The sequence below is a fragment of the Heloderma suspectum genome, chromosome 2 (genome assembly GCF_057233095.1).
Source record: "Heloderma suspectum isolate Gila_16-S chromosome 2, 16-S_ref, whole genome shotgun sequence".
Taxonomy (NCBI): domain Eukaryota; kingdom Metazoa; phylum Chordata; class Lepidosauria; order Squamata; family Helodermatidae; genus Heloderma; species Heloderma suspectum.
Window position 1 is genome coordinate 173125467 of NC_139459.1, and position 27783 is coordinate 173153249.

At 45.7% G+C, this 27783-nt stretch overlaps 2 protein-coding genes across 5 annotated transcripts; one reads left to right on the plus strand and one right to left on the minus strand.

Annotated features, from left to right (window-relative positions):
- The first annotated feature begins 3757 nt into the window (after window positions 1-3757).
- On the plus strand, window positions 3758-13988 carry LOC146353287 (non-structural maintenance of chromosomes element 3 homolog). Of its 4 annotated transcripts, none has more exons than XM_084836149.1 (11): window positions 3758-4034; window positions 4651-4711; window positions 7267-7368; window positions 7812-7875; window positions 8795-8874; window positions 9771-9865; window positions 10847-10926; window positions 11011-11056; window positions 11206-11268; window positions 12530-12644; window positions 13322-13988. In XM_084836149.1, the coding sequence occupies exons 2-11, from the start codon at window positions 4667-4669 to the stop codon at window positions 13400-13402; spliced, it is 771 nt and encodes a 256-aa protein (XP_084692275.1). In that variant the 5' UTR covers window positions 3758-4034; window positions 4651-4666; the 3' UTR covers window positions 13403-13988. The 4 variants fall into 4 exon arrangements, with proteins under 4 accessions (XP_084692275.1, XP_084692274.1, XP_084692272.1 ...); XM_084836148.1 differs by having other exon boundaries at window positions 3758-3793; XM_084836146.1 differs by having other exon boundaries at window positions 10847-11056.
- On the minus strand, window positions 13457-27783 carry PFKFB1 (6-phosphofructo-2-kinase/fructose-2,6-biphosphatase 1). Its single transcript, XM_084836144.1, has 14 exons — window positions 27652-27783; window positions 27063-27188; window positions 26855-26951; window positions 21544-21610; window positions 21373-21447; window positions 20504-20560; window positions 19923-20044; window positions 17166-17373; window positions 16485-16631; window positions 16113-16217; window positions 15751-15880; window positions 15317-15379; window positions 14941-15005; window positions 13457-14329 (listed from the first exon to the last, which is right to left on the minus strand). The coding sequence occupies exons 1-14, from the start codon at window positions 27740-27742 to the stop codon at window positions 14270-14272; spliced, it is 1413 nt and encodes a 470-aa protein (XP_084692270.1). The 5' UTR covers window positions 27743-27783; the 3' UTR covers window positions 13457-14269.

Genomic DNA, 27783 nt, shown 5'->3' on the forward strand with positions numbered 1-27783 from the left:
TGGGAGTCCCACAATTGCATGGCTTCAACAGTGCCAAGGATCAACAACCATAACTAATCCATGGTTTCTAGCTCTGCTAGGCAATGCCAAAAAAACTACTTAAATGGGAGGTTTCCACTTCAGCATCTATGTCTGGATCCTGCCATAGAGAAACTGTGGGGACAAATTACTCACTGGAAAATGTCTCATATAGGATGGAGAAGTTTCACAGTGGTTCTTAGTCACCTTTTTCAGTACCAGGGTTCTCTTCCCATGTCACATACAGAGACATTAAAAACATAAGGACATAGGTGCTGTGCTGGTTCAGACTGGAGGTCTATCAAGTCCCACATTCTGTTCACACCATGGCCACAACCAGATGTCTATGGGAAGCCCACAGGCAGGCCGTGAGGGTAATAGTACCATCTGGCTCATCTTCCCCAACAACTGATTTTATTTTTTTACATTGTTATATACCATCTTAATGGTTTTTTAGCAGATAAGATGGTCATAATAATCATACAATAATAAATAAATGTGCATTGGACTTCCTTAGCAATTTTCCAGTTAAATATAACTCAAGACACATGTGCATAACTGTTTATTTCTATGATAAATATTATAGTGTTGTGACCAGCTTATGATCAATCTTCTAACTTATTAATAAACTTATAAAAACTTTTTCGCTAAAGAATCAACAGACAGTACGGTTTCATTCTTCTATGAGACAATTGTATCAGTGAGCTCAGAACTGTGTGCAAACAGTTGTGGGGTACAGGAAAATAATATTATTTCTCTTTATAATGCAAGGGAAGCCTTTTCCTCACCTCAGAGGCAGTGCTCTTTTATCAGATTCAATGCAGACTCAAATTTGTTAGGGAAATTCTCTTTTCTTCCCTTCCTTTCTCAGGACCAAACCACATGTGATGTAGTGTGTGCTGCATTTCCAGGGGGTTGACAACTGAGACCATTCCTGGCAAATGTGGACTCTGTCTGCATGGCAGTATAGTAAAAACGGAAAAAAATATTTCACAATCATTACCATTTTCATTAAACTGAAATTTTAATTACAGTTAGCTACGTACATCCTTCTTGTGCTTTTTGTTGCTAAGTTGCACATTTAATGAACTTCTTCAATGCAGTGTATTTTTCATTTCATTCTTGTGCATCTGGTAGTTCTGGTCCTTCAGTTGATATACTTAGTTCATTCATATGATTAAGCAAAATTGTGTGTGTGTGTATGCGTGCGCGTGTGCAGGGGTTAACTAAGAACTAGTGCCTGAGTTTTGCTTTTTTCTCCTGTCCCTTTCCCCTTGGATCATGTCTTTTAGATCATAAACCTGAGGGCAGAGATTACCTTATTCCTGATCTTTGTAAGATGCTCTGGGAGGTTTTTTGGTGGTTGTAGACTGGGGTAAAAATGCTTTAAATAAACAATTCTTTCGAGTGTATTGAAACCCAAGGATTAATTCCTACTTCCTTAATTCCAGGAAACAGTACCAAGATTAGGTCAAAAATGATTTTTTTTTCAGCTGACAAGTTGACATATTTTCGTAGGATTCAGGTGTGTGCATGTGTGTGAAGAATTCCCTGGTTGAGAGAGCCAGACCACACTCAAGTGAAGACCTGTTGAGATTTACCAGATGCAAGCGGGAACAGAGCTGCTCTCCCTTAATACAGAGTTGTGTAGGTTATTAGAAGCCAAAGAAATGGAAGGACAGCAGCAGAATCCAAGAGAAAAAGGGGGAAAAGTGAATTAGAGGCATGAGCCTCTAATTCAGCCCTCCCCAACCTGCTGCCCTCTGGATATTTTGGACTACAGTGCCCAGCATTCCTGATCATTGGCTATGCTGCCTGAGGCTGATGGGTGCTGAAGTCCAAAATATCTGGAGGGCGCCAGACACTGCTCTAATTGATGCTGAAAAGTAACACCGTATTGTTACAGGTAAATTACCCAACTTTTCCTATGCATACCATTAACAGGCTTGTTTCCAAGTAAACAGCCTTTGATTGTGTGGAACACAACAAACTGTGGCAAATTCTTAAAGTGATGGGAGTACCAGACCACCTTACCTGTCTCCTGAGAAACCTGTACGAGGGTCAAGAAGCAACAGTAAGAACCAGACATGGAACAACCGAGTGGTTCAAAATTGGGAAAGGAGTACGACAAGGCTGCATATTGTCACCCTGCTTATTTAACTTATATGCAGAGTACATCATGAGAAATGCCGGGTTGGATGAATCAGAGGTCGGAATTAAGATTGCGGGGAGAATTATCAACAACCTCTGATATGCAGACGATACCACCCTAATGGCAGAAAGCGAAGAGGATGTAAAGAGCCTCTTGTTGAGGGTGAGAGTGGAGAGTGAAAAGCTGGTTTGAAACTCAACATGAAAAAAACTAAGATCATGGCATCCGGCCCCATCACTTCCTGGCATATAGAAGGGGAAGAAATGGAAGCAGTGACAGATTTTACTTTCTTGGGCTCCAAGATCACCGCAGACGGTGACTGTAGCCATGAAATTAAAAGACGCTTGCTCCTTGGGAGGAAAGCTATGGCAAACCTAGACAGCATAGTAGGAAGCAGAGACATCACCTTGCCGACAAAGGTCCGCATAATCAAAGCTATGGTTTTCCCAGTAGTAATGTATGGCTGTGAGAGCTGGACTATAAGGAAGGCTGAGCGCCGAAGAATCAATGCCTTCGAACTGTGGTGCTGGAGAAGACTCTTACGAGTCCCCTGGACTGCAAGGAGGTCAAATCAGTCCATCCTAAAGGAAATCAACCCTGAGTGCTCATTGGAAGGACAGATAATGAAGCTGAAGCTCAACCATTTTGGCCACCTAATGCGAAGAGAAAACTCCCTGGAAAAGACCCTGATGCTGGGAAAGACTGAAGGCAAAAGGAGAAGGAGACGGCAGAGGATGAGGTGGCTTGATAGCATCACGGATGCAATGAATATGGACTTGAGCACGCTCCGGGAGAGAGCAGAAGACAGGAAGGCCTGGCGTGCTGTGGTCCATGGGGTCACGGAGGGTCGGACACGACTGAACAACAAACATGCGTAAGATCGGGTCAAGTGTGCAATCCTGTAACACTTACCTGGGAGTAAGCCCTATTGAACTCAATGGGGCTTACGTCTGAGTAGACACAAATACGATTGCACTCGACTCGATGTGCCATTACTTGTAAGTTGGACTTAAGAGTAAATACGGGTAGGATTTAGTACATCAGCTAAAACAGATCATACTTTAAAAAAAACATTATTGAGGTTTTCCGTTGTTTTTAGGCTAGAGGAGGCGATTTCGGCAGGCCCAGCTTTCCTCGCTCCTACGTGACCGGTTCTGTCTGCCAAGATTCCCTTTCCCGCCCAACGACTGACAAGGGCAAGCCGCCGCCCTCGCCCTGGTGTGGCCATGCTACTACTTTGTGTGTGTGCACGCGCGCATGTAAACACGTGATTTCTGAACGGGGCGTGCCAGACTCAGACGAGGCGATTTCGGGGGTGGGGCGACAAAATCCCCTCCCCCCCTCTCTCCCCGCAGCCAGCGCTCCTTCTTCAGAGCCTGGCTCAGACGCTCGCGCTGAGGCGAAGAAATCGGGGGAGAAAGTAGCCGTTACTCGGGGAAGCGGTCACGGCCCGCGGACGTTGCTAAGCAACACTTAACGGCTCACGAGCCTCCTCCGGAGAAGACGGCGCGTCGGCGAAGAGGAGCATGCGCGTTAGGAACAGTGTCGCGGGCAGGCGGAAGAGCAGGCGCACGCGCAAAACGTGTTGCGCCCCGTGGAGCGGGAGCCGGAGCCGGGGCTGAGGTGAGCGGGGCTTGCCGAGGGGCGCGGGGACAAGGCACGGATGCGTAGACTTGGCCTTGCCGCCCGCCGCCACTGCCGTGGGAGGAGCCATTATTATCACCAACATTTATATACCGCTTCCCACTGAATAAATCCCGAAGCGGTATAAAAGGGGATATGAAGACGTGCACAAAAGTATTCTGTTATTTGAGTTTCTCAAGGGAGAGGATGCAAGTCGGACTCCCGGGTAGAAATGCAACAGGTGCAGCTTTCGCCATACTTTTGCTGACCGGAGCTGTGTTGCTGTGTACCTGTAAAGACGTACTTGCTTACTCTGGCTTTGCCCGACCATTAACTTGTCTAAATGTTGTGCTTCTGTAGAATGTATTGTTTTATAGTTTTGTTTTCAGGCACTGCGGGATTTTTAAAATGGGAAGCGCTATATACATATTCTAAAATAACAAAAGGCCCAGAGTGTGTGAGTATGCGGAGAAGCCCCTTATGACAGCCTAAGATGTGGGCTGCAGCAGGAATTCCAGAAATTGGCGGGCTGCTACTTTATTTTTGGACAGAGCTGCTCTTAGAAATTCAACAGGCACAGCCTTCTCCCATCACTATGCTGTCTGCTGAGTTTCTGCCTGTCATTTGTCTGATAATGGCTCAAAGAGCCCCGCTTGGAGGGAGGGGTGTGTGTGTGACAACCTGAGGAGTGGGATACCATTTGGGATCTGGTGGATCCACTGGGTCCAGATTCCACTGGGATCTGGACCCAGAAGAAGTGGGGTGGGGGAGGTGACAGAGTTTAGGGAGGTAGGAATGTAAGGCACTCCCCCAGTATCAGGGCATCTGCTGTAACTTTCTCTTTCTGTTCCTCACAGGTCTCTTATCAAAGAAATGTCCCAGAACAGGCATAGTAGCAAAGGGCCTGGCCCTTCTCAGGTATGTGAGTTTCTTGATTTTATTACATATTTTAGCATATAGCTTATTTTATCTCTGGGGATTAGGGTGGATTATATAAAATGTGTACAGCGTTTCATTGTGAGAAAGGGGAACAGAAGAGACAATGTCTTAAGAATTCACAGTCTAATGGCTAGTTCCACCTAGATTTTTCATGTAGTCTGGTGTGACAGATTAGTACAGAATACCAGTGGCATGTTGTACATGCACATGTCTTCTTAACCACTTGGCTCTCTGAAATAGATGCCTTGTTTCAGACACGTTAGATGTAACATGAATGTGCCTTCTCTTGAGACATCTGTGCTGGCTGCCAGTATGGCTGTGTTTGCAAGCAACGATAAGCCAGAATTGCTGAGAATCCTGTCTTATTGTTCACAAGCAACATGCTGATGTATGTTGCCCAGTTGCTCCCACTTGGCTCCTCCTTCCAGCAGAAGCAGCTAAACTGACCTAAGCAGGAAAATATCTGAAGCATGATATCCGAACTGGACTCCTGATATAACACTCTGCTAGCAAGCTGGAATTGCAAACCAGGGTTTGTTCTTGATTTACAACTCCTGGTTTGTTTGAGAGTGGCAAGCCAGGAGACCTGGTTTAAACTTAACACTAAACTTTTTCTTCTTGGAGAGCTCCTGATTTGGAGGTACCAGCTCCTGATCTGCCAGTGGGAAGAACCAAGTGGGAGTGATTGGGCATAGTGCACCAGCAACAATAAGCCAGAAATGCTTAGTAATCCTGGTGTATCATTTTGTGTGAATGTGGACTGTGTTTCCCAATCTCCATTCAAGGTGGTTTTGATCTGTAAAGCCCTAAACAATATGGGTCCTGATAATCTCCAGAAATGTATCTCTTTCTGCATGAACACTGCCCCCCCCACCCTGAGTTAAGATGTGCTCATGAGGCCCTATTGACCATACCAGTTCATTTGGAGGCCAGGCTGGCCTCTACAAGGCATAAGGCCTTCTTTTGTAGTAACTTTGCAATGCTCTCCAAGGTGCCACCTTTGCCACCCTTTTGAAGACAGGTTAAGACATTTATTTTCTGTCATGTCTTTGGAAGTAAGTTTCCTAAAAAGTGTTTTTGCTGTTTTGTCTGCTGTGTTTTTCTTGTATATTTTTGCTCTATATTTTATTTATTTAATACATCGTACATTTATATCCTGCCTTTCAGGGAAAATCCTTCCAAGGCAGCTTACTGAATTAAGAAAACAATAAAATATACAATTACAAAAATACAGTTTAAACTAATCAAAACTAGACACTGAAAATCCTCAGCAGTAACTAAAACACCAACCCACATAAACAAATCAGTTCAAAGCTGAACTAAACAATAAAGGGTGTAAGGTCTGCTTAAAAGTAGTTACTTAAAGAGACATGTGTACTTTGAGGATGGAATTCCAGTGATGTGGGGCCACCATTGAAAAAGCCCTGTCTCTGATACCTGCCAGGCTGATGGATCTTGATGGTGGGCCAAAGAGTAGGGTCTCCAACACAGATCTCATAGAGGTCTAAGCAGTTCTTCACATAATCTGGTCCTAAATCGTGAAAGGCTTTAAAGGTCAAAGTAGCACTTTAAATTGGGGCTGGAAAATAATAGGCACCCAGTACAACTGGCCCAGTATTGATGTAATGTGCTCAGTACATTAGACCCCCACAAGGATCCTGGTTCTTGTGTTCTGCACTAGTTAAAGTTTCTGAACTGTGTTTATAGATAGCCCTACCTAGAGAGCCTTATAGTAAGTAGTGTAGTCTAGATAGTAGTCTAGATGTAACCGAAGTGCGTATTACTGAAGCCAGGTCTGCTTTCTCCAGTTAGGGTTGCAGCTGGCAAATTAGCCTAAGGTGGTAAAAGGCTCTCCTAGCCATTGACACCACCTGTACCCTATAAATAGCATCAAATCCAGGAGAACCCCCAGACTGTGTCTGGCTTTTCAGGGGAGGTGCAACCCTGCCCAAAGATAGTTGCAAACCTCTTTGTTTTACAGCATCTTAAAATTTCATTATTTTAGTTTTTATATTGCCCACCATCACAGAAATATTTATTGAAAGGTGGTATAAAGAAATTCCATGAATAAAATAACGGAATTTATAAATTTATAAAATTCCATGAATGAAAGTAAATAGTGGGGACATGATCCTTTGCCATTCAGTATTTGCTTGGAGTTTGATGAGGCAACTGTCTAAATGTATACATATGCGCAGTTCAGATACGATAGGTGGTACTTGTATTTCCTACTTGGGTCTTAAACACTGAAAACTAAATATTATTCTGAAGTTATTCAAGTTTCCTATTTAAAATAACTTGGTTAATAGCGCAATCCTCTGCATAGTTACTCAGGTCTTATTGTGTTCAGTGGGGCTTACTCGCCGCTACATCTGCATAGGATTATGGCTTTAGCACCAAATGGCTCAGATAAAGATGAGCACACCGACTGACAAATGGCTAGGGTAGGATCAGAGCTGGTACCTCCAGAGTTGACAGGTATGTGTGGATCCCAAAGCCATTTTTTTTTAATCTTCTTTTCTTCTCTTCCCCAGGCGCAGCACATGGATGTAGTTGAAGAAAACACTTTGACTCAGACACCCCGCCAGATGCAACGCAACTTGGAGCGGCGCCCCCAGAGTCAAGTGGAACACAAAGTAAGAGGGCCTTTGCTGCCATTATCTGTGCCTGTTTGTGGCCTTCCTGTCAGAACTGTCTACAGCCAGGACTGTGTGGACTTTGCTTTAAAAATATTCTAAGAAAAATGGAGGTTTGTAACCAGTATAAATTATATAAATTGTACAGGCTGCATGATTTATTCTAGGTTTTTTTAGTCATAGGAGGGGTAAGGACACTGAAGTCCTGCCCTGCAACTACTGAAATTCTTTTTGTGCCATCCTTCTGACTTCTGAGATTTCAGCAGGCATTAGCCATGCACTTTCAAGCATATCTTTGCAGCCATAATGCTAGAAAATGGTGTTTTCATTAAAGAAGAAAGAAAAGGAGCAAGCTGGAATTTTGAGGAAGCTGAATTCTGTGCCCTCAGGACTGCAGCATATACACAACCCTGTCTACAACCTATGTTGTATTCTCTCTACAGGTGGGTGAGCTGGTGCAGTTTCTGCTGATCAAAGACCAGAAGAAGATTCCTATTAAACGGGCAGGTAAGAACATGACTGATTAAGGGCGCAGTCCTATTGGGATGGCCGTAAGTCTCCGGACTTCGACGCTTAATGCAGAGCGGGAGGAGCGGCAGAGACAATCTTCACCTTTGTGCTCCTCCCGCTCTGTATTTTGGCTAGACAGGCTTTTTCGCCCATCTAACTGAGGCTCCACGGAGCAGAGGGAGGCTGGGGAGGTGTGGGGGTAGTGCTTAAGCTGGCCTCTCCAGTCCCTTTGCCTCCCCACCCACCAGCATGCCCTCTTTCCCTCCTCTCCTGGGTTGCTGGCACAGTTCTCTGCACACTGGCTGCGAGGGAGAGGAGGAGGGAAGCTTGGATTCCTGGGATCTGACCTTGGATCCAGGAATCCAAACTATCCTATGGCCCCTCAGACTCTGTCTAGGAGTCATAGGATTGCGCCCTTATTTTATTGTTTGCACCAGAGAGACCCAAACTCTGTTTCCGGCAATAGATTAAGTAAATTTGCATAAGTCTGGTTTTCATAATTTGACTCCCAAGGTTCAGTTTCTCAAAGAGCTTGAGCTCTTTTGGCAAGGATGTGGGTGATCATTCCATTGGGGAATGGAGGGAGAGAAAGACAGAGAGATGGATTTAGGTAACTTGCGTGTGTGTAAGGAGAGTAGCCAGTGGAGGAAGACAGGGTATGTCTTACCCCTACACAACTTCTGGAAGCTTTGCCCACCTCTCCTTGGTTCCTGACCACTTACCAGACATTGTTCACATACTTTCCAACTCTACAACCAGGAGTGCTGGAAGTTTGCCTTTGGTCAAATACCTATATGTTTAATTGCTCTTCATATTTATTTTGAGTACAGAAACTTTCCACAGAATTTTGCTCTGTGTGTGTTTGATTACCCAGTACAAGGAGCCTTTTTCAACAAACCGTTTGGTCTCCTTGCAGATATTCAGAAACATGTCATCAAAGACTACAAACATAGCTTTTCTGAAATCCTTAAACGTGCCAACCAGACCCTTCAGCAGGTGAGGGGGAATACATTAATGGTTTGGGCAGAAGTGTTGGGCGCCATCCATTTTTCTTGACTCCTGGGTTCTGCAGAGGCCAAGCTCAAAATGTGACTATGCGGAGAAGGACACTGTAATATATTGTGAGCCCCACCCCCAATTGCCCCAATGTTGAGTTGACTGTAGGCCATGAGAAAGCTAGGAACATGGCAGAGTGTGCTTCGTCCTTACCATCAATTTGACTGATGTACGCAGGCTTGACTTAAAGGGGAGGAATGGCTAGTTTTGCATAAATTATCTGCAAAGATCTCATAAATATGTTTGTCTATTTCTTGGTCCTTTAACTGATTTGTAAACCGTCCTGAGGACATTTTCCAGTTGGGTGGCACACAACTCTAAATAAATAAATGAATTAATGAATAACAGAATACAGCCTTCCCCAACTGGGTGCCCTCCAGATGTTTTTGACTACAACTCCCAGCATTCCTGACCATTACCTTGCTGGCTGGGGCTGATGGGAGTTGAAGTCCAAAATATCTGGAGGGCACCAGGTTGGGGGAGGCTGCTTTAATATATTAACAGTGCAGTCCTATACATGTCTACTCAGAAGTAAGTACCACTGTGTTCAATGGGGCTTTTTCCTGGGTAAGCGGGTACAGGATTGCAGTCTAATTGTGGGTATTCTAGACCCATAATCAGGGATGCTATTCTACTGCAAGTCAAAACTCCATATTCAGCAATCCAAATTTTGTGGGTTCTCCATGAACAAGATAGTTTATGCCAGTAAAAGCAATGATTAATTTATCTATGTCTGGCTGCAATTTATCATTTAAATAGTGGAAGGGATTGGAATAGTGAAGGAGAAAAGGGGCCTTTCAGATGCTGTTCTGAATGTATTTTTTCTGCTTTCTCAGGTATTTGGGCTGGAAGTTGTGGAAATTGATCCAAAGTATCACACCTACATCCTGATCAGTAAATTGCCACCATTGGAAGGGGAGCTCATGAAAGAGTAAGGGGGAGAGGGAAGGCAGGGCAATCCCAGTTCTGCATTGGAGGTTCTAGCTAAAACTGAAATGAAATCTTGCACAAAGAATACCCAAAATCTCTTCCCAGGCTCCCAACCTCCCACCCTGATGTATAGTATAAAAAATGTGAATTTCCTCATCCAAAAGCTGGAGCTTGTTTCTGTCATGCTGCATTTGTGAGGTACTAAAGGACTCTCAGAAACACAGGGTAACTGCAGGGAGGTCCCCTATGCCCCTCCAAACTTGGGAGGAAGGATGGGATGCTTCCATGTTGCACTGTGCTTTGGACAAACTCCAGCCCTCCTCCTGAGGGCTCTTACGGATTTAAGAGCAGTGTGGCAGAGAGAATCTTTGGTTGCCGGGACTCTGCCCCTCCTTCGGTGGGGGAAGGGCAGGGTCTTGTTCCCTACTCTTTCCATGTTGAAGGAGGGGGCAAAGTCCTGGTGGCCACACACTTCACTTAGTGATCAAGGCCAGCCAACATTTATGGCCAGCCATAATTGTAGTTAAGGTAGCCCTGAGCATTCTGTTGATATGGTGCACACACAGCCCTGCTGTTCTGCGACAGCGGTAGCCTCATAAGTACAGTAGCCTTCATCCACATAGCCATAGTCCTGGTACTTATCACCCTCTTCTTGTACTGTACTGAGAGGGGCAAAGGTGAGCCCAAGGCTAGCCATGATATGATTCTGTCCTAGAGAGTTAGCTCCCTCTGTTTCTCTGAGTGGGGATGGAGGGGCTTCTGAACACAAAAAAAGCAAGCAATTGCGTGATTCTCTGTTCCCAACGCTGCTACTTCCTTGCACAGTGCATTTTAAATAAGACTTTTGAACTATTCCTGTGGTTGAAAAGCAGTTATTTGGTTGAAAAAACCCTCTTGCTTGATAACCAAGGCTTCTGTTACATCAGCAAAGCCACAGTGTTCCCTTCTGAATGAGGAGGTTGATTCTTTTCTTCTTTCGCAGAGCTGAGAACAGCCCCAAGATGGGCCTCCTCATAGCCATCCTCAGCCTCATCTTCATGAAAGGCAACGTCGTCAAAGAATGTAAGTTTCACTCCTACTCTGTTTGTCTCATTTCCTTGCCCGTCTCACTTTCCAACCCTTATCTGTTGCTTTCTCTCCATCCAGCTGCTGTTTGGGAGATGCTGAGGAGACTCCGAGTTGAATGCTCTGGGTACGATTGGCTACTCTGAGGAACCCAGGGCAGCGGGTGTGTGTGTGTGTGTGTGTGTGTGTGTGGAATTAAATCAGGGGATTGAGGAAGCGAATAACTCCTTGCTCAACTGTGTACCCTGACAGAGTCCTGTTCTCTCCTTTTTTCAGGAAAAAACACAACATCTTTGGTGATGTGAAGAAGCTAGTGACAGAGGAATTTGTCAGGCAAAAGTGAGCTGGGGTTTGCAAACGCATCCTTGTTTTTACCTCTAGAAGAGAAATGGGTTGTTTTGGCTTGAGAATATTGGGAAATGAGAATTCAGAATTCATGGTTTGTTCTCTAATAGCTAAAACAGAATGGGGGATCAAGCGCACAAATGTCCCTTAGAGAAGGGAATTGTGACTAGAAACACCTGTTTCAGCCTGAGGCTGAATTCAATTCTGGAGAAGCTCTCAGGGGGTGGCATTCTAGTGGGCAGGTCCAAAGACAGAAGTGTGTGGGACCAAATATACACACCCCTGCTCACTCACTCATACATACACAAATACACACACTCCCCCCCCCACTTCAAAATGTCCTCCCATATGTTACAATTAGGCTTTTAAAAAGTGGAGGCTTTTTAAAAGTCTGATTGGAACCCATGCAGAGATGATTTTTCTAAGGGGGGGTTCACAGCATTGGAGAGGGGAGGGCTAGCCCTTCCCTCCCTGGCAGCTCCCCCCTCCCTGGCAGCTCCCCCCTCCCTGGCAGCTCCCCTGCATTGCAGTTAGCCTTTAAAAAGCCTACATTGGCATCAGTGGAGGCTTTTTAACAGCCCAAAGGCAGCATGTGGTTGAGGTGGGGGGAGCAAGGGAAATCCCTCACTTCTGATCAGAGATAAGATTTTCAAGTGGGGGGGGGGATAGAAGCTAGGTGCTTGGGAGAGGGGGTAGGGCCTGTGGGGAGAGAATGGGTCTGAGGTAGAAGCTTGAGGGCTGGATGGGAAACCCTGCAGGCTGTATCTGGCCCATGTTCCGGAGGTTTCCCATCTCTGGATTAGATTATAGGCTATTGGGAATCTCTTCTCTCTCTTTCTTCTCCCTTCTTCAGGAACCAAAAGCATCTAAAATTCTTACCTGTTTTGTTTCAAAGGCAGAAAAGAAACTTGGGTTCTCTGCTCTAAGTAGTAGTGTACAGCTAAACTCTTTGGATCTGCATGTAGTTGTTAACAGTGGTTCGTTGAATTCCTTGTACTTTAATGCTGGTGATTGCTGGTTGAACTCGCTGGTATGCACCATGCAATCATGGTAGAAACTACTGCTTGAAGGTGTATGCTGGCAGTCCATAGGTATGCAGAAGGGTTTACAGGCTTGTTCTCTCTGTCCTGGCAGATGCCAGACAGCTTTCAGCTAGAGTACAGATACTCTAGCATTTAACCTTTCTGCTTCAGTTCTCCTGTGTGGGTAATGGCTTGTTCCTTGTGGTAGTGATCATGTACTTCTCACGTTCTAGGTACCTGGAATATACTCGTCTCCCACACACGGATCCACCTGAGTTTGAGTTCAGATGGGGACCACGAGCTGCAAAAGAGACTTCCAAGAAGCAGATCATACAGTTTGTTGCTAAGGTATTGAACATTTGCTACAAGACATTAGCAGTTGAGGGAAGGATTTGACCTTGAGGCTAGACATGGCACAGGCTTTTCCCATCAAGAGGCCCTATTGCCTGGCAGAGTTTGCCATGTGACTTTACCAAAGATCTCAGCCAGGTTTGTACTTGCAAGAAATCCAAACTATGCATCAACCATCCTCCCCCAAAAAACACAGATTCTGGGATTGGGATAAATTGAGGAAATCTATGCTGATCCATCCTTTTCGGAGATGTTTTGTATGTTTTGACAGAATAGAGAAGTAGATGGAGGAAAAGAGATGAAGTTTGGGAATATGTGAACTGTGAATGTAGGGGCCACCATTAACTCTGCACTTGGGAGAGGTTTCTAGCTTCTGAGCTTTTCCTAGACATCCTCCTAATGCATTCAGGGTTTTCTCTGCAGTCATGGGGTGAGCATCTTGCTTAAAGAATCCCTGAGGTTCTTGGAATGTTAAATTGCACAACAGCTTTCAGATCCTATAGCGTTGTGATGACAACATAGGCATACAGCCTGGGTCTTGTGCGTTCAATTTCTCTCTCCTCTCTCTTCCATTGGGCTGTAGGCTTCAGAGCAGGCATCACAGGGATCCTAGTCTATTGCATACCTTTTCACTGTGTTTTCTTAACAGGACTTATCTCATTTTCCTTCATTAGATACAGAACAAGAACCCCGAATCTTGGCTGAGTCAATACAATGAAGCGGAAGCAGAGGCTACGGCTGCAGTAAAACAGTAGCCATTATGTGGTTTTGGATTACAAGGAGCCATCAAAACCCAAAGTTGAACTGGGTTTACAGCCACCCACTGTCTTATATGTCTGTTGCTGGGAGAGGTGCCTTGAGTTTCACTTCATAGGAGCTTGATTTCATGTAAAGCTCTCTGTGCATCTTATGAGGCCCCTCCCTGCATCAGAGGAGAAAAGGTTCCAGAATAGACTGAGACACTTTATCTGTCACTCAGAAAAGATGTTTTGGTAAGGCCATGTGATTGTTCAATGATCAAATTAAACATAGTTATGTTTCTGTCTGGATGGTTTGATATTGGTGAGGAGAACAAGAACTTTAAGTAAAGATACTATCTAAATATATCGCTTTTCTGTATTTATCTGCCACAGCAGTATGGATGATTCATATTGTACAGAAAGTGTATCTTCATTAAAACAAAATAAAAATAAGGGACACGATCTAGACAAAGTTAAGCATTTTGATATGCTGTTGATTTCAGTGAAATTTAAGCAGATGCTTAACTCTCTCCTGTTGAAAGCAATCAGGCTAAAAAAAGTGCTAAGCTTTGCCTGCATTGTGCCCCATTGTTTTGCATTATTTACTGTTCTTTTCTTCCTTGATGGACAGTCTAAACTAGAGCCCCATACATCTACCTGAAACAGGTAGGCCTATAACACGATTTGCTAGAGAGATCCAGTTGTATGTATAAAGGCAGACATCGTAAGGTAGTTCAGAGCCCCCATACCCAGTGTCATTTCTCTGGATGCTTGTGTGAGTATTAGCAACTCCCCTGCAGAGTGGAAGGCAGGATCATTTTTCCCTTTTTTAAGGGGGCCAGAGGGGGCAGGAAGGTAGGGTTCTTTTAACAAGCAGTGTGGTCAATAATGGTCTGGCACTGTACCTAGGGCTTCCTCAGGATCTCGTGATACATCAACATTCTGCAATGAGAGAAAGGAAACAAGGTCTCAGGTAGTTCTAAATATGGCTTCAAGAAACGTGGTTAGTGAGGACCCTAAGTCCCATCCACACCCATTTAAATCAGTGTGGCCAAAAGGCTGGAGCATCAGAATTAGAATATCTGGGTTCTATTTCTCAACTGTGGCACAGGACACCTTGGTTCTTTCATTTGTCCTAATACGGACCCATAATATGGTTGGTTCAGGGCTGGCCGTTGGCATGGTGTGGTTGTTCAAGGGGGCCTGGCTAGTCTTGTAGGAAAGATGTTGAGGGCGTGGGGGGAGGTGAGAGGAAAATATGACATAGGGAGAGATGCAGGTGGGTCTGAACAAAGTGATCTCTTCTGTTGGAGGGACTGCACAGAGTGAGGTGAGCAGGCAGTGTTAGGTGGTGGAGCTGATGGGTTTTGCTGAGAGTACTTATGAGAAGCAAAGCTCTTGGCATCCAATAAGATTACCTAGAGGCTGCTTCACAGCAAACCAATAATACCCATCTCATAGCATTGATCATGTCTTTCAACAGCCCCTCTCCAGAGGATCCCACTGGATCCCTAGTAAGAGACCCTCTTCAGTGCGGCAGGAATTCTGCTTACCTGTGGACGTTCCCGGTGTGTATTCACAGCTTCGATGTTGAGAAAAATAGATTCAACCTCACAGCCTGCCCCCAAAAGAACAACCCCACTATTACTAAATGTGGACTCAGGTACCAAACATAATCCACCTGTAGCTTTATCAGTTCATGTGTGTGTCAGGGTAAGCGCTAGCATCTGACAAGTACTTGTCTGAAAGCAATTGTTACTTGCCCTCAGTGGGAACTGAGTGGCTGACTTGGAGCTGCCAATGCTTATTTTAATAGGGCCTGCAAAGCTAGGCGGAGAAGCAGGCAACGGGATTTTCTAAAATCCAGAAGTAGACCTTTCCCTTGGGGGAAGGGGTATCGTATTCTCTTGGATTGAGACAATCACTCACCGTAGGCCACAGGTGTGAGCTTGAGAACGGTATGCAGTGGGCACTTGAGGTAAGGCAACTCCTCTGGGTGGGGAGAGAACAGCAAATGAAACAAGGGATCCAGGCCCCCTATTCATTTCCCACATCAGGAATCTAAAGGGGGTGGAGTAGTGGTGAGCAGGGGAAAATGACTTGTCAGTCCCAGTAGTGAATATGCCGAGGAGCAGGTTGGAAGAGAAAGTTCTGCTCTTTTGCAGCAGTAGTTGTCGTGGGGAGGAAACTATATGGGAGAATACCCCACCCTCTGAGCAGGAGTCGGAGCAGGGGTGGCCCAAACTACTGACAATGCTCCCAACACTGACATGCGGGTATGCGTGCACTATCAGATGAGAAGGCTAAGCTGGGGAGGGAGGAAGAGATGTACGCCTACAAATAGAGAACAGGGGCTGTGGTACCTGCACTCTTGTCTAGGAAGTAGGCAAGGAGGCAGCGCATGACAGCTTGGTGGCAGATCACCAGCACGTTCTCTTGTCGCTCTAGCTCCATTATGACAGGCTCCAAGCGCTGCACCAAATCCTCATAAGACTAAATGGATGAAGGGACAAAGAAATTCAGAGAGGCTCTTGCTGCTGGCTTCAGTCCTAGCTCTCTTTCGTGGGGAACTTCCTCTTGCCTCTGTGATAAGTTGCATATTTTCCCCTCCCAACCAGCTCAGTGGTTAAATATCCCACTGCATGAGATCCCACAGTTCAGTTCTTACACATATATGAACTAAATACACCAGTTCCCAGATCACACATCATTGGGCATTTCTTACCTCTCCCTTAGGATAGCGGTACCGGTATTTGTCCTGGTCTCGCAGGGCAAACTCTTGTGGATGATGGGCTTGGATCTCTTCATACGTCATCTCCTCACAGACACCCTGAAAAAATGAGGAATTGAGACACTGGGTCCTGGGCATGAAACAGAAAAGTAAAGCTTAGTATGTTGATTGAAGGTAACTGGGTTCTATCTCCAGCTTCCAGAGGTGGAGATGGGCAAAGAAGGGATGTTGGAACTGGAAGCCATGTCTCTTAGTCACTGATAGATAGGTGGAGTTAGTGGGTTAGGACTAGAGAAGTCTAGGCTCCTAGGTTTTATCTCCCATTTTGGGAAGCAGAGGTGAGAGTTACTGAGTGTTGGTTCTCACCGCATCAATCTCGTTCAGTGCTTTCCACTGCTCATAGGGCACGTGCAGCGCTTCTGCCGTCTGGATCGTGCGTTTCATGTGGCTTGTCCAGACCTTGAGGTCACTGATGCACTGGCAACGGATGAAGCCGGCCAAGGCATGGGCATACTGGTAGGCAGGGAGGCAGGACAGAAGGAAGGGAAAGAGTTTAGAAACATTTGCCGTGAGAGATTCTCAAACCTCGTTATAGTGTGCCCAAAGGGTTGTGTGAATTGGCCTTAGTTGAGGACGAAACACTCAGCCCCCACAATAATAAATGTTCTTCTTTCTTTTGTAGTGGCCATGAATATTCCACCTTTATAATGACCCCCCCCCCCCGAGCTTTTTAGGCTAACTTTGGAGGAGAACCACAGGAGATAAAGTCACTTCTGACATTAGTATCAGCAGGCTCTTACAGAGTTGCTGCCAGGCTGGGCAAGCCTCAGGAAGGCTGGACTGCCCAGGAGGTGGAGCAAATCACCAGCTGGCCCTGACTTCCAGCTTGTGACGGGGGTCATCCCAAGGGACAGAGTCTGCCTTAAGAACAGGAGGTAACACTAAGTAAAAATTTCTGTTCTCTGCCTTTTGATCAGAGGGTGTGATTAGACGACGCTTTGAGTATGTTGTGATCTCTGCCCCATTTGTTTTTCCCCTCTGCTGTACCTCTTTGCCACGCTCGGACAGTCCTGAGTCACCCCCAATGCACCCCCGAAGGTTGAGCTCACTCTCCCCATGCCGGCTGAGGTAGATGGAGCGGGGCGTCACATGAATGTTCATTAGGTAATAGACAGTGCGGCTCTGTATGTGGTCCTGCACACGGTTCACCAGGTACCGACTGCCGACATTGAAGATCTTGATGTAGGATAGCGAGCTGTGGAGGAAAGGAGAATGGGAGCCCAGGCCTTAGGGTCCCTTGTGAGAGTCCATTCTTTGGGGCATTCTGGAACTCTGCATTGCAAAACCCACACTTTTGTGTTTATCCCAGTTTGCATAATTACACGGTAATATGATTACTGAGATGATATCTGAAACATTTTGAGCATTGAAAAGTTGCTATATAAATGCTAGATATTATGTGTAATGGAGCTTTAGCTGCAGCTTTTTAAAAGGAATACTAAAGAAAAACAGCAGTTGGGTGGTGGATTTGGGATAGAAGAAGGCAGTGGGCCAGTACACGTGACATGATAGCCCATCATGGTTTCAGTTATCCGCGAAGAGATGCAGCACATGCCAGCCACCTTTATGAATATGCAAGCCCCAGCCGGAGGTTGCTGTGGCTTGTCGTGTCATCCAAACCTGGGCGGCTAGGGTTATTTGTTGGCTAAACAACCCTCGCATAACCCTAAAACAGACCATGGGTTATGTGAGGGTTGTTTAACCCTCAAGCCCCGCTGCCCAGGTTCGGATGATACAGCAAGTCCCAGCAGCCCCTGGCTGGGGTTTGCGTATTCATAATGGTGGATGGCATGGTGGGCTGTCGTGTCATTTGAACTAGGTCAGTAGGAGAAGGTGCTTAACCCTTTCTCTGCTTGCAATTTCTACATATCGTTCACTCCCCACAGGAGGTTCGAAATCTGCGTTGATCTACATTTTGAAGCTTGTAGGGATAGAAAATCTGCTTAAGGAGGGACTTGGAGCAGAGTCATGTTGTGGGTGAGGGGAATTATCCCTTTCCACGTCTCCACTCAGAATTCACCCAAAGTTAACAAACTGATGTATGCATTGGTATGTAATGTCTATGTAATTGGTATATAATTCCCCTAAAAGTATTTAATGGGATAAGACAGGGAAGCTGTTATAGGAAGAAGTTAATGTAAAAGCAGCAGGAAGGAGGGCTGAAAGAAACTGGTGGTTGGGGAGAGGGTACAAGTTAAGTGTGAAAGGAGAAGGGGAATGAAATAACAGGAGATGAGTAAGAATACTTTAAGAGGAATGTGAGGGGAAGGAGGAAAACAATGTAAAATAAAAACTTCTCTACTTAGAGCCTCGGGGTCAGCAGATTTTGCCTGAAATGCAGAAGGCTTGACCTCCAGAGTCAATGTCTGTACTTCAGTTGAAGAAAGCTGAACTATGGAACTCCCTGCTATGAGGAAATAGCTGTGGCAAAGAATTTTGACTTTTCCAAAGAGGGATTAGGTGTCAATATGAAATTATTTAAGTAATTGCCTGCCGATAATGCCAGACTCCGCTTCCGTCTGCCACCATCTTGTGACTGGTTCTGAGCCTGCATTACCATTTATGTCTGGTGGGCCTCAGTCAGTTTCAGCTCTTTCGAGGGGGCCCTGGGGATAGAAAGTTTGAGAGCCCCTGCCTTAGATTTATTTTATTATTTATTTATTACATTTATATCCCGCCCTTTTTCCTCTTTAAGGAACCCAAGGCAGCGTACATAATCCTCCTCCTCCTCTTATCCTCACAACAACAACCCTGTGAGGTGGGTTGGGCTGAGAATCTGTGATTGGCCCAAAGTCACCCAATGAGTTTCCATGGCCGAGTGGGGACTAGAACCCGGATCTCCTGACTCCTAGTCAAACACTCTAGCCACTACACCACGCTGGCTATCCAGTGATTAATTCAGGGAGGAGAAGTCATGATGGCCGTGATAGACAGATACTACTTATTTGTGCAGAAGCAGTATATCTGAATATCTGGTGCTGGGCACAGCAGAATAACATTGCTATCATGCCTGTGGAAGCCTTTCCCAACCGGGAGCCCTCCAGATGTGTTTGACGATAACTCCCATCACCCCTGGCCAGCATGGCCAATAGCAGTGGGAGTTGTCCAAAACATCTGGAGAGTACCAGGCTGGGGAAGTCCGGCATATGGGCTCCCTGCAGTATCTGGTGACCCATGTTGGAACAGAATGCTGAATTAGATAGAGTCTTCATCCAGCCCATCGAGGCAATTCTGTATGTGTGCAAGTGGAAGACAAGGGCTTTACACTGTCCTGAAATCTGATACAGTGAAGGGCAGAATAAAAATGTTTGACATAAATAAAACAAATAGGCTCATCAACTGCCATTAGCCATGCTAACTACATACAAACCCCACTTACCGTGGCAGTATACCTCTGAGTACCAAATGCTGGAGAAAAGATAGGAAGGCCATCACCTTTCCACTCTTGTTGTAAGCACCCAGAGGTATCTCACAGGCTGTTGGATATGGAATTGTGGACTAAATGGACTTTTGATCTGATAGTTATGTTTTTACTGCAGTTGAAGACATAGAGTTCTTTCTGAGCTTATTTACACAGTACAGGTGTTGTCTTTTTCTGAGGCTGAAATCCTCCTGTTGCCAAAGTTTGAAGTTTAATGCTAATTCATATTCACTGCAATCCAGTTGGTGGGTGGAATACATGTCTTGCAAACAGATGAGCAGGGCCACAACAGTTACACAGCAGCAGATGAACTGCCTCCTTACCTATCCAACTCATCATCCAGCGGCTCATAGGTTTGCTGGTAACACTCGATCCGCTTGAGAAAATCCTCCACCACTTCATCCCGGTTGCAGTCCTTATAGTCAGGGCTGCTTAGCTTCACTTGCTGTGAGTGGTGAGTAGGCAAGATAAAAAGGTGAAATGGGGCGGAGAGAGAAGGATGCATACAACCAGTCTGGCTTGGTCCATATTAGCATGAGCTGGAGAAAGGTGATGTTATTGGTTGCCTCCAGTAGGTAGGATGTCAGGGTTGGGATGCTATGCTTAATTGGGACAGAGCTCTCCAGCACTTTGCCTGGTTTCAATGCCAGAACTCACCTTTGAAACTTGTAATGTTCTTGAGCATGGGTAGAATGTATTTACCTTGTTACTGAGTAAACCACAAGGAGACTGTTCCCTCCCTGCCTCAATCTGGGACCAGAGGACTTTCCAAGCTAAAGGCTGTGGCTTCCAGACCGGATTGATTTTTCTGGCACTTTCCTTGAGATCAAGCACTGCCAAGAAATCTGATCTGGAGCAAAGAGGTACCTTGGGGCAAAGAGATACCTTGGGGCAAATATCTTACCGTGATATTCTCCTCGATGATGTGTGGGTCATCGCAGATGGATTCAACAAAGAAGACCTGTTGCAACAGAGTGATATATCATGGCAGGAAAAAGTGTGGTAGGCAACCAACTACCATCAAAATAGTATTCTTCTATGGCTGGAGGCAGATTATAGCTTTTTTCAGAGTTGAATGGAGTATAAAATAGGCATGGTGGTTCCTGGGGAACACTGCTGTCTCCAGTAAGCATATTTTGCAGGGCTTAAAACCCCCCCAAAGGCTTCATAACCTGTTTGACTACAGATGACAGTGCAAAAAAAAAAGAAAAGAATGAAACAGCACCTGTTATGTCACCTTCAGACTATTGTCTATCTTCCAGTTGTAACCCCACATGCCAGCATTCCAACACAAAAGCTGGTAGTTCCTGATGCAAACCTAGACTTCTACAACTGGCACGTTTGTCTTTTGATTCTTGCAAACCTCTAGTTACTGGAGTTGGTAGCAATATGTTCTTCAGTGTGCAAACAGCATCTGTGAAAACACCAGCGTTGGGTTGGGAGGTACCCTATTGCTTCCTTCCTTCATGCCGCTCTCTAACAAAAGATTTCGAAGTTGCAAAAACCACAATATAAATGTGTGAACAAAGGATCCAGATTGAGCAAAGAGATGTAAAACAAGCGAACGCCCATCACTTGCTATAGTTTGGATCATTCTGGGTTGTAATCAATGCTAGTCTAAGTGGCACTATTCTATGGGTAATGGGTCTACTCTAAGTGGGACTAAGACTGGATACAACCTTCTGTATTTTAGAATCTGAATTTCCTTCGCCAACAGCTCTTGGCAGATTCATCCTACTGCTCTGTCAGCAGCCTGTTTACTTCATTGCTTACTTTGAAGCCATTCTCCTTGGCAAATTGCAGGATGAGGGCACGCCGTTCCCGTGTGGTGTTAGTGGCATCAAAAACCTAGGTAGGGGATGAGAGGGAAGCAGCTGAAGAAGGGCGCAACTGGAGGCAACGTGATGATATACTAGATTGATATATGGGCCTTTGCCCTCTTACCGCGACTTGCCCTTCTTCCATGTTCAGATAGGTTTGGACATCCCGAAGAGCTACCAGTGCGCACTGTCTGTTGGTGAATAAGAGAGGTTATAATCCATTGCCAGTCTCACAGTACTAAGTTGTATATAGCACTTTAAGCTATATACATTCCCAGCTGGGGAATGCTGGGAGCTGTAAGGCTTTTTTCTGTCTAAACATGCATAGGATTGTGCCTTTAAGCGTCCTTCCCCAACCTAATGCCCTCCAGATGTGTTGGATTGCAACTCCCATCATTTCTGGCCAGCATGGAGAGTGCTAGGATGGGGAAGGATACTAAAGAATGTTCAAAGCACTTTGTATACTTTATCTCAGCAATCCTTACCACAGGCGAAAAGTGGCTTGCCAGAGGTCATCCAGCGCCTTCCCAGCAAAAGCAGAACTTGAACAGGGAGTCTTCCTATTTAAAAATCAGCTACTTTGCTATTCTTCTACACTAGTGCTCTGATGTATTTTCTTGTCATATGGATAGAGGGGCTGTTCACATAAAACATCCCAGAAAAAAATAGGTTGTACACATTTCATCATTGTACCTTGCTTTATTTGTGCGATTTGCTTTGGTTACACATTTTGGGATTTATTTTTTCCTAAGCTGCAGGACAAGAGCTGAAACTTATTAAAAACATAGGGAGGTCCTTAGCAGAAATAAGCGCTAGTAAAGATTGCTGAGATAATGTACCTGAAGTACATTACAAAGTATAGTGTAGAGTGGACCGGGGTGGGCGATGCATGGCCCACCCACCCCTATTTTGTTATTATTTTTAATTTATAATGGCAAACACACTGAATTTAAAACTAGTTGTTGGCAGGGGTAATACATTACAAAAATCAGGGAGAAAAAGTTGTAGTCTGCCACCCATCAAGTGGGCGCCAGACGCTATGCCTGCCCACCTCCTCTACTTGTGATCACCAGCAGCATTTGCTAGGACCACACCCTGCATAGGGTGGCCATGGGTCCTAATTTACAGAGGACAGTCCTCTGTTTGAAGGTATCCTCTTTTGGAAGGTCTGTCCAGTCCAAGCCTGGTTTAAAGATAAAGAACCATCAGAAGGAAGAGCTGGACACTTGAAGCTGCCCATCGACAGCACCTGGACAGCAGACTGAGCAAGGCACACAGGTCACCTGATGAGTCTTCCTCACTACGGTGAGATGTATCATATTTCTATTTAAATTGAAGTAGTTATTTCTATTTATACATATCTGTTAGCATATGCAAACGGATGCCCTCTGTTTTGGGTGATACATTTCCTCTTTTTTGGCAATGTGCAAGTAAGCGGCCAGCCTACCCTGAAAGTCCTCAGGTACTTAGCACCTGACAGTCCAAAAAGTTACAGTAACAGAGACAGGCATCAGAGTTGACCCTCTACTGAGCCCCAGGCCCTGCTTGTCCTTCCTTGTGTCTTTCATTTCTCTTTGCTGCTGTCCTGCATACCACCTGAAGATTATGTATTGAGCCTTGTTTTCCACCTGGGCTTGTGCCATTTGAAAAAAAAAACACATGTTTTTTTCTTCTGCTTGTACAGTTGCGCACATCTAAAGTTTGGACAAGGGCTTCAGTGTTACGGGAAAAGGTCGTTGCACATTTTTCTCTGCTATTAAAAACATTTAAAAGGATGATCCAGGAGGATGCCAGATAGGGTGAAAGAAGAAAACCATACTACCAAAACCTGCCAACAGCATTTTGGCATTGGATTGCTTCTGGCTTATGATTTGACAGCAGCTAGATGGCATGATGGTCAGGTTCAAAGGGAGCATAAGCTCTGTGATCCAATCCTGTGGTGTCTGAGCTGTAGAGATCCACTACATACACAAGGGTAATATAGGGCCTGGGGCTGTGGAGTGATGTCATGTGCCCTACTTTACAGAGGACAGTTCTCTGTTTGAAGGGCTTGAAGGTGTCCTCTGTTGGAAGGGCTGTCCAGTCCAAATCCAGTTTAAAGGGAAAGAACCATAAAAAGGGAGAGAAGGGAGGAGCCTTGAAGTTGCCCATCAACAGCCAGCAGATTGAGCAGGCACACAGATCTCTTGATCATGGAGACATGTACATCTACTTATATTCTAGAAATAATTTCTAAATGTTCGTCTGTAAACATAAATTACGAGAGCAATCCTATGCGGATAGGCAGCCACTTCCAAACTCAGAGGTGAACACCTATCCAATGCAGGGCGGCCAGACTGTGCAGGAGATCTTTTCCTCCATGCTCCAGCTGCCCTGCTGCATTACAGGCTAGACAGCCTATTTTGGCTGTCTAGCCAGAGCAGTTTGGGGCAGGAGTGGCAAGGACAGACGATGCATAGGAAGCCTCACAAGAGGCTTTTGCTCCCCCACCCCCAGGAACGCCCCCTTTTGTCCTGCTCCACACTGCACTTACGAGCACAGAGCTGGGGGATAATCCGCACTGCCTACGAGGGGGCAGGGGAGGGGGTGCCAAGGTCAGTTCCCGGAAACCGACCAATCCTATGGCTGTCTAGCCGCTGTCTAGCAGCCATAGGATTGCGCCCTTAATGTATGCAATTTTTATGCAAACCATTGACCTCTTTAGTCCTATTTTTTGGCAGTACATATATTTTTTCGCAATGTGTAAGTGGCCACCCTACCCAGCCCCAAGATTAAAGCCCACTTTCCCTGGAAGCCGATCATGAGCCCAAGGGTAAGAAATTTGTTGTTGTTCAGTCGTTCAGTCGTGTCCGACTCTTTTGTAGGATAAAGGAACTCAACCCTGACTGCTCATTGGAAGGACAGATACTGAAGCTGCAGCTCAAATATTTTGGCCACCTAATGCGAAGACAAAACTCCCTGGAAAAGACCCTGATGCTGGGAAAGATTGAAGGCCAAAGGAGAAGGGGATGGCAGAGGATGAGATGGCTAGATATCATCACCGATGCAATGGATATGGACTTGAGCACACTCCGGGAGAGAGCGCAGGACAGGAAGGCCTGGCGTGCTATGGTCCACGGGGTCACGAAGAGTCGGACACGACTGAACAACAACAACAACAACAACTTCCGACTGTGGATTTATCTGCAAGGCTCTTTAAGCAACAGAGGCCCTTCTCACATGCCCACCAAGTGCATGAGAGAGGGCCTTTGTCACAGATGCCCCACACCTCTGGAATGGGTTGCCATCGAGGGTCTGTCAGGCTCCAACATTGCAGGCTTTTAGGAAGGCTCTGAAAAGTTACTTGTTTACTCTGGCCTTCCCCTGATTATGTGTGTGAGTGTGTGTTTATTGTTGTATGTTAGATTGTTGTTTTTATAAAATTGTGTAAGCCTATTTTATTGTTGTAAGCTGGCTTGGGAGGGCTCCTGCTCTGAAAGCTGGCCTAGAAATATTTTTAACCCCATCACCAACTTAGTGGGTAGTGTCCAATGTTAGTCCTATGCAGAGTAGGCCCTTTGAAATGAATGGGACTTAAGTTTGTAATGACTAACCTAAGTCCCATTAATTTCAACAGGTCTACTCTATGTAGGACAAATATTCGATGCTACCCAGTGGTGGAAACTAAGGTGAGTTGAAACCATCAGAAGTACCATCACCATTACTTTCTTTCCTTTGTTTTTAAAGGAGAGGCTCGGGATGGGGTGAGGGGTGGGGAGACAGATATATGTAGTAAACTCAAAGCGTGTCACATGATGTGACTGGTTGAAGTTAAAGGTCCATCCCAAGAGTATCTGAAGTTAGTGAGACGATGTCAGTGGCTAGCCTTATGAAATTCGCTTTCACCACAGTTTAAGGTTGAGCACAAAAATGCCAAAAATAACTGTCTTTTGAAGGCAGAAATTAAACTGCTGGGCATTCAGTATAACTGAGGAGTTTATATTGTTGTTATTATTGTTATTATATTGTTGTTGCTATTATTATGTTGTTGTTGTTGTTGTTGCTGTTCTGCATTAAGGGTACCGCACATAGTTTTGGAAATAGGGTGGGGGGAAATTAGAAAATTAGGGCTGAAAACTTATGCACATTTACCTAGGAGTATGCCCTACTGAACTCAGTGGGGCTTACTTCTAAGTAGATGTGCATATTATTGTGTGGTAAATAAACTATGTGTAAGAGGCCAGACTGCAGGGTGTGTGGATTGATCATTGGCACACAGATTCCTGGGCCACCCTGGTTTCAGGGCTGCTCCCATGTATGAAAATGCAAGAAACCTGCATACAAATGGTCACATGTGATGACTGCACGTGTGTGTGTTCTGCTGCAATGTATATGCGGTAAAATTTTGAATGAGCAATTGTCACACGTGTTTATCTATGTGAAGGTTTCATAGCTGCCCTACTTAGAAGCGCAGGAGCATGAAGGGCTGGCCCAATATAATTTTGCTGCCTGCGGCATCTCCCTCCCACACCAAGGTACATAGTACCCAAAGCCAGCCAAGTTATTTTGGCACATGAGGCAGAAAAATCCCAGAAGTGCCCCTCCCCAACCCTGGCACTAAAAATACAACAATGAGAAATTAAGTAACTAAGAATTTGCTGCCTTTTTGTGACAGCCGCTATCTGCTGCCTGAGGTGGCCACCTCAGTCTGCCTAATGTTAGGACCGGTGATGCTAAGCCTCCATGAATGCTAAACCTAGAGGGGTAATTGTCTGCCTTTCCCCAAAGATCCAGTCAGAATTGTGAAGTCCCAGTGCCCTGAATCATACGCAATGCCTATACTGAAGGCTTCCCACAGCGGGAATGATCTTGGGGCTAAACATTCCGTATTTCTGCCTTTGTAGTGAGCATATCCTGAGATGGTGCGGACAGCCTGTTAAAATGCTGCTTTTCTGTATATTCCATTTTGCATCCTGCCCTTTCTCACAGGAACATAGGAAGCTGCCTTATACTGAGTCAGATCACTGGTCCCCTTAGCTTAGTATTGTCTGCACTGGCTGGCAGCTGGTTTCAGGGAGAGACAGGTCTTTCCTAGGCCTACTTGGAGATGCTGAGGACCTTTTGTGTACAAAGCATGTGTGCTACCACTGAGCTACTCTCCAAGGAGTCTGGGGTAGCATAGCGGGATTTCCCCCCAATTGACCCTTATATCAAGCGTGTGAGAGATTTGGGTGAAAGTGGCTGGCATACAGCCAGTCAATGAGTGACCTTTCTAGTAGATTACGGATCTGAGCCCAGGTCTTCTCTAGCCCAACACTTTGCCCACTGCACAATACCTGCTTTTCTTGTCTTGGCATTTTCCCTCATGCACCCCTACCTGTGGCTGGCTTTCCCCATTGTTGGGCTGCAGTTTCCAGTTCTCCACCATTCCCACCTGTTCTGGGTGAGTTCCTCACCTCCGAATCCGCATGGCCTCTTCATTGTCTGGGCGGAAAAACTCGTAGTTCTTGTAGGTCTGGACGGCTTCGCGGCGATATTGCCCGACATTGAACACTGGGGAGACGGAGACTAGGATGGCCTGGGATCTTTAGAGAGTCCCTTCTGTATGTGTGACCCAGAGGCTTACCCCATGCCACCCCCAAATGAGCCCTTATCCCCCGTTACCTTTAGTGGGGACCCCAATCCAGTTGAGGTAGCGGGTGAGCTTTTTTGAGATGTAGGTTTTTCCTCTAGCTGGCAACCCCACCATGATCACCATGGTGGGCGAATTGGTGAACTGCGGCACAGAAGCTGTAGAGAGGCAAAAAGGTGAACCGGCGCTGTCCCTAATTCTGGGGTGGGGAGGGTGGGAATTGGAAGCCAGAAAGTACCCACAAAAGCAGCCTGAGCTGGAGGGAGAACCAGCTCCCTGCCTCAGACACCTCACCTTTCTCTGGTTTAACAACAGAGCCCATGAGCCCTAGAATCAACAGAGAGGCCTTTGAGCTAAACCAGAGCATCGCGCCACAGGACGTTGTTACCATCCCAGATGAGCTGGGAGGACTGTTTGGGACATGGAGCGGGTCTCTTCCACATTGGAAGAGACCCAGCATACTCGTTATGCATAAACATGATTGTGTCTCAGTTTTCCTCAAGGAAAAATACTATCCTCCGAGCAAGCCAGTTGCTCCGGCCTGTTGCTGTGTAAAATAGGGCCTGGCCTTCCTCGGGAGGGGAAAGAGCCCGCATCTTAGCAGAACAGAGCCCAACTCACATCCCCGGCGTTGCTGCAGGCGCTTGCTGGTGCGTGGAATCCATACTTTCTGTAGGGGAGTCTGTGTGAGCTCCCCAAACTCTCCGCTCATCCTGCCCTGCTGCCTCCCTGTTCTGCAAAACTGGCCTGTCT